The 7,500-nt window shown below is 40.6% G+C and overlaps 1 protein-coding gene across 1 annotated transcript in view; it reads left to right on the top strand.

Annotated features, from left to right (window-relative positions):
- The window catches only part of LOC120543711 (WD repeat-containing protein 62-like), a gene marked incomplete at its 3' end in the record, with an annotated part of 28,253 nt that overhangs the window by 4,396 nt on the left and 16,357 nt on the right, over window positions 1-7,500 (top strand). Inside the window, 1 exon segment of the mRNA XM_039776883.1 lies at window positions 7,354-7,500. This exon segment is cut by the window's right edge and continues 27 nt beyond it. Within this exon segment, the coding sequence (XP_039632817.1) occupies window positions 7,354-7,500 (147 nt within the window).

Below are 7,500 nucleotides of genomic sequence, written 5' to 3' on the forward strand. Positions count from 1 at the left end.
GAGTCAGTTACTATGGTAACTTCACCTCAGAGTCAGTTACTATTTCTTCAAGAAACCTTGAGTTTGTCTCAGTCTCCTCCTTCTGACACAGCACTATCTCATTCATCCATCCATTCATCCATTTATTCATTCATTCATCCATCCATTCATCCATCCATTCATCCATTTATTCATTCATTCATCCATCCATTCATCCATTTATTCATTCATTCATTCATTCATCCATCCATTCATCCATCCATTCATCCATTTATTCATTCATCCATCCATTCATCCATCCATTCATCCATTTATTCATTCATTCATTCATCCATCCATTCATCCATCCATTCATCCATTTATTCATTCATTCATCCATCCATTCATCCATTTATTCATTCATTCATCCATTTATTCATTCATCCATCCATTCATCCATTTATTCATTCATTCATCCATCCATTCATCCATTTATTCATCCATTCATTCATTCATTCATCCATTCATCCATTTATTCATCCATTCATCCATTTATTCATTCATCCATCCATTCATCCATTCATCCATTCATCCATCCATTCATCCATTTATTCATTCATTCATCCATTCATCCATTCATCCATTTATTCATTCATTCATCCATTCATCCATTTATTCATCCATTCATCCATTTATTCATCCATTCATCCATTTATTCATTCATTCATCCATCCATTTATTCATCCATTCATCCATTCATTCATTCATTCATTCTGTACCAGGCCCATTTTAGACCAGTCTGTTATCGGCATGAATAAAACGACAGCGTTGGTTTATTAACCATGTTAGGCAGACGATAAAAACGTTTTAATATTTCTAAAAACTTGGCATTTCCTTGTGTGAAGAAGCTGTGTGACTTCTGCTTTACTTCGCTGTAGAGATGCACCGATAGAGCGTCATATGGCGAGTTAATGCCGATCAACGCTACAGTTAACTGACAACACAAGTTATACGACTTACAGTTCTCAAGGACGCCACGCACGCACGCACACACGGACGCCACGGCACGGACGCCACGGCACGGACGCCACGGCACACGCTCTCTCTTTCTCCTTTCTCTCAACTTCTCCTCCGTGTGGCGCGTAGCCGCTCGCGGTGTGAAGCGTGTCGGCGCTGTTCTCCCACATGTAGGAACCTGGTGAGTTAACCTGCAACAGGTCAGCTGGTTGGAGATTCTTCAGCGTGTGGTCAGAAGATAACAAGTTTACAATATGAACACCTTGCGAGGAGAGACAGTAGAAATATAGTGGGCTAAAACCTAATACTGTATCTGAAGTCTCTTTTATATAGACCTTAGTGGTCCCCTAATACTGTATCTGAAGTCTCTTTTATATAGACCTTAGTGGTCCCCTAATACTGTATCTGAAGTCTCTTTTATATGGGCCTTAGTGGTCCCCTAATACTGTATCTGAAGTCTCTTTTATATGGGCCTTAGTGGTCCCCTAATACTGTATCTGAAGTCTCTTTATATAGACCTTAGTGGTCCCCTAATACCGTATCTGAAGTCTCTTTTATATAGACCTTAGTGGTCCCCTAATACTGTATCTGAAGTCTTTTTTATAGACCTTAGTGGTCCCCTAATACTGTATCTGAAGTCTCTTTTATATAGGCCTTAGTGGTCCCCTAATACTGTATCTGAAGTCTCTTTTATATAGACCTTAGTGGTCCCCTAATACTGTATCTGAAGTCTCTTTTATATAGACCTTAGTGGTCCCCTAATACTGTATCTGAAGTCTCTTTTATATAGACCTTAGTGGTCCCCTAATACTGTATCTGAAGTCTCTTTTATATAGACCTTAGTGGTCCCCTAATACTGTATCTGAAGTCTCTTTTATATAGACCTTAGTGGTCCCCTAATACTGTATCTGAAGTCTCTTTTATATAGACCTTAGTGGTCCCCTAATACTGTATCTGAAGTCTCTTTTATATAGACCTTAGTGGTCCCCTAATACTGTATCTGAAGTCTCTTTATATAGACCTTAGTGGTCCCCTAATACTGTATCTGAAGTTTCTTTTATATAGACCTTAGTGGTCCCCTAATACTGTATCTGAAGTCTCTTTTATATAGGCCTTAGTGGTCCCCTAATACTGTATCTGAAGTCTCTTTTATATAGACCTTAGTGGTCCCCTAATACTGTATCTGAAGTCTCTTTTATATAGACCTTAGTGGTCCCCTAATACTGTATCTGAAGTCTCTTTTATACAGACCTTAGTGGTCCCCTAATACTGTATCTGAAGTCTGTGGAGGGACCACACCAAGAACCAGAATCACATTTCTTTAGTGTGATATTAGATGTGAGAAGAAGGAAATGGTTCTAACATTGGTCTTTAGATGTGTGTGAATTTACAGATGGTTAATTAACTACATTTATATTGTGCTTTTCTAGTCTTAACCACCTCTCAAAGCGCACAGCTCTGTCGATTACATCAACTAATCGATTAGTCGACAAAATCCTATAAGTGTTAGTCGACTAAGAATTTCTTTAGTCGAGGACAGCCCTACAGGAGTCATTTATATAGTTCTATTATATAGTGATCCATCATCTGGTCAACACCTGTTCTATTAAAGGAAAGTGCTGTAAAGTGGTTAGGAAGTCGTAATCGGTGCATCTCTACATCGCAGGCTGTTATTGTTGGAAGATGATATTGAAGCCCCAACATTTTATTTCTTAGCTAACTTCCTGTTTGAGCGGTATGGTTTCTCTTCCCAGTCTGTTATGCAGCCTAGGCTACTTAACCTTATCCTCCTCATGTCACTAACGTCCCCCATCTTGGACATGCTCTCCCAGCTGATTATTTGTGTCACATGAATTGTTGTGCAAACGGCAGTGGTCTTTACAACGTTGGTGAAGCGGAGCATATTGGTAAAGCCACTGTAGCAACGTGCCTTCAGAGTAGTCAGTCCCTCCAGAAAAATCGCATAATCAGCCAAAGTCTGCATATTCATGTGGGGGGGGGGGGGCGCATTTTTTCAAATATGCCGCACCTTTGCCGCATAAATTGCCGATTTCCGCGCAACATATGCGGAGCTTGCGTGATGTCATAGTCCCCGCATTTTCGTTGCATGAAAGTCCCGTAATATATCTCAGCAGAAAGTTGAAAAATGTTGCGTTTACTTCACACAAGAGCAGCCAGTTTCCCCTGTTGCCATGGGAACGTTATGAAGCGACGTAATTATGCGACGTGAACATCATCTGAAAGCAGGTGTTTGGGGGTGTTAGGGAAGTTTCCTTTGCAGCAGGGGGGGAGATTTCAGAGTTTAGTAAATTGAAACAAATAAGACAGACTGAGACTAAAACCAAGTTGGGTTTTTGTATTTTATTAAAAAAAGATATATTTGCAAATATAGGAGCAACATGATTTCACAAAAGGCCGCAGCCCAGTGTGGAGTCAGTTTCTCCAATGAGTGAACAGAACACCAGGCTTATATGCATCTTCAGAGTGACAACACACACACACACACACACACACACATACACACACTTGGCTTATTATGACGCTACAGTTCTTACAGGCAATCTGATACACATGAAGACAATCGGAGGAATACAAGAGACATCTTGGAGTCATCTCACCTCCTCCTCCTCCCTGTACGACTTTCACCCCCCAGTTACATCTTAACTGGCATGGGAAAACTAGAGAGTTTTAGGGCGACCTTGTACCTTTATCGGTTCAGGCTAACAGTGCTCACATAATGTTCCAGACTGGACGTCTCACAAAGTTAGAATATAAATCTACATGTGGAAAATGTGATAGACTCTTTCAGCATTCGTGGATGATTTAAAGTAGAAATAAAACATCAAAATATCAGGAATTATGCTTAGGCGCAATTTTGCCATTACGGGGACTTCTCACCAAACTGCAGTTTTTGCAAGTTCTTGCAATTTCATCGCATATAACTGGTCCGTCTGTCTGCTTGATAATCTGATTTTGCAGCAATATAATTGAAGTGAGATGAACGAATAGACATGCGTCTTTTAGATAACAGATGTTGAGAAAGTTTCCTTTGGGGACATCATTTTGAAATTGGGGAAAAATTTGAAGTTTGGAAAAGGGTAATGAATTGCAATATATCCAATATGTTTAAAATCGATATCGTATCGTAACACAAGTATCGAGGTATGGTATCGATGTATGGTTCGTGATGTTGGTACCTGTAGGTTCATGTATGGTATGAGTATGGTATCGCATGGTATCGTGAGGGGTATTTGATGATGTATAATATGGTATCGATATGGTATCGGATGATGATGATATGGTATCGTGAGATGTATGCGATGATATGGTATTGCATGTTCGGATGTATGTTCTTATCAGGTATTATGTACGATTATGGTTCGCGTTAGGATGGGTAGCGTGGTGGTTATGGTATCGTGATGATATGGTATCGCGATGATATGGTATCGCGATGATATGGTATCGCGATGGTATTGTGATGATATGGTATCGTGATGATATGGTATCGTGAGGATATGGTATCGTGATGATATCGTGATGATATGGTATCGTGATGATATGGTATCGTGAGGATATGGTATCGTGATGATATGGTATCGTGATGATATGGTATCGTGATGATATGGTATGTATATGGTATCATGGTATTGTGATGATATGGTATCGCGATGATATGGTATTTGAGGATATGGTATCGGATGATATCGTGATGATATGGTACGATCGCGAGGATATGGTTCGGAGGATATGGTATCGTGATGATATGGTAGGAATGGTATTGTGATGGTATCGTGAGGTATGGTATCTGATGTATGGTATATTGGGGTATCTATGATATGGTATCGGAGGTATGGTATCGGAGATGTTATATATGGTTGTGAGGATGGTATTGATGGTTATTATGATGGATGATGAATGGTTATGAATGGTATTGATGATATGGTATATGGTATGGTATGTGATGACATGGTGTGATATGGTATCATGGTATCGGATGGTATCGATGACATGGTATCGATGATATGGTATCGGAGGATATGGTATCGAGATATCGGATGATATGGTATCGTGAGGATATGGTATGGATGATATGGTATCGATGGTATGGTATCTGATGAATGGTATCTGATGATATGGTATCGTGATGGTATCGATGGTATCGATGAATGGTAGTGTGATGATGGATCGGATGATATGGTATCTGAGGATATGGTGATGAATGAGAATGGTATGATGATATATTATGATATCTGATGATAGGTATTGATGATATGGTATCTAGGATAGGTATCGTGATGATATGGTATCGTGATGATATCGGATGATATGGTATCGGATGATATGGTATCGGCTGATATGGTATCGTGATGATATGGTCGGAGGATATGGTGGAGGATATGGTATGTGATATGGTATCTGGTGGTATCGTGTATAATGATGGATGATGATATGGTATCTGGATAGGTATCGTGATGATATGGTATCGGAGGATATGGTAGATGATATCGATGATGGTGATAGGATATGTGAGATATGTAGTGATGATGATATGGTATGATAATGGTATGGATGATATGGTAGTGATGATGATGATATGGTTCGTGATATGGTATCGTGATGAATGGCTGATGATATGGTAACGGATGAATGGTATAACGGTAGATGATAGGTATGATGGTATCGATGGTATCGATAGGTAGATGACATGGTATCTGATGATGGTATCGTGATGACATGGTATCGGATGACATGGTATCGATGGTATCGGATGGTATCGTGATGACATGGTATCTGATGACATGGTAATATAAGTATCGTGATGACATGGTATCGTATACAGGGTATTGAGGATATGGTAATGATATGGTATCGTGATGGTATCGTGATGGTATCTATGACATGGTATGAGTACATGGTAATGATGAAGGTAATTGATGAATGGTATGTGATGACATGGTATGTGATGATGGTATATGGTGGAGGATGGTATCGTGATGACATGGTAACGTGAGGATATGGTATCGCGATGATATGGTATCGAGGATATGGTAACGTGATGATATGGTTTTGCAAGTCTCACAATTTCATCGATAAACTGCATAAATACCATATAGAGCATATTACATCGCAGTATTTAAGAAAACGTAACATAGTCAAGGACTTTGTACGGAGCCCCTGGTCCCACCTTTGTCAAAAGAAATTAATTATAACTATGTGGTACTACCAGATAGTATCTCGAGGCCACCAGATAGTATCTTGAGGCCCCGAGATACTATCTGGTAGTACAATATATCTTGAGGCAACACACTATCTGGTAGTACCAGATAGTTCCTTGAGGCCTCGAGATAGTGTCTTGAGGCCTCGAGATAGTGTCTTGAGGCCTCGAGATAGTGTCTTGAGGCCTCGAGATAGTGTCTCGAGGCCTCAAGACACTATCTCGAGGCCTCAAGACGAGGCCTCGAGATAGTGTCTTGAGGCCACGAGATAGTATCTTATCTTGAGGCCTCGAGATACTATCTGGTACTACCAGATAGTATCTTGAGGCCACGAGATAGTGTCTTGAGGCCTTATTGAGGCCTCGAGATAGTATCTTGAGGCCACGAGATAGTATCTTATCTTGAGGCCTCGAGATAAGATACTATCTGGTACTACCAGATAGTATCTTGAGGCCTCGAGATAGTGTCTTGAGGCCTCATTGAGGCCTCGAGATAGTATCTTGCAACTATCTTGGCAACTATCACAAAAAACTCTGCATATTTCTGGAAGGACTGAGGAGTGTGACTCACTCTGAAATGTGTTTTAAATGTTTTTGTAGGAGAATGTAGGAGAATGATGTAAACCCTTTTAAATATGAAAGATTATGGATTATAATTCTGATGATGATGGGGCTGCAGCCTCAGAATGGGATTAGTAGGCTATAGGACTTCTTCGTCCGCAGTGTTGCCCCTAAATGAAATAGATTATAGGTTCAGTACCATTTCACCAGTAGTATTAGGCTATACTTATCATTAAATGTGATCTACACTGTATTGGAATATATGTATTTACTCTAGCAGCAGTTTTCTCCCACGCAAATTCTCTTTTGCAGCAGCTGCTGTGTTGTTGTTTTTTAACTCGCTGTTTGTGCGCATGAATATCTCCGCTGACCCGTTTGTTTGCGGTTGTTACCATGGTGACTCGTAGTATCATGGCTCCATTCATGCTGCCTTTTTATAGACGAGGTGAGCCTACTCTGAGTCGATGAACAAACTCATATCAGCTGTTCTTCCCATCTCAGAGTCCATCACCTCAGAGATCAGTGACTAGAAACCACAGTTTCTCTAAACCTGTGTGTGTGTGTGTGTGTGTGTGTGTGTGTGTGTGTGTGTGTTGTGTCAGAGTGGTCACATGCCCTGTGTGCGTGTGTGGGAGGTGGATGGAGGGGGGAGTCAGGTGGCCGAGGTCCAGTGTCATAAATACGGAGTTTCCTGCGTGGCGTTCTCCACCAACAGCTGCTACATCGTCTCCGTGGGATACCAACACGAC

This window comes from Perca fluviatilis, chromosome 2, assembly GCF_010015445.1.
Source record: "Perca fluviatilis chromosome 2, GENO_Pfluv_1.0, whole genome shotgun sequence".
Lineage (NCBI taxonomy): Eukaryota > Metazoa > Chordata > Actinopteri > Perciformes > Percidae > Perca > Perca fluviatilis.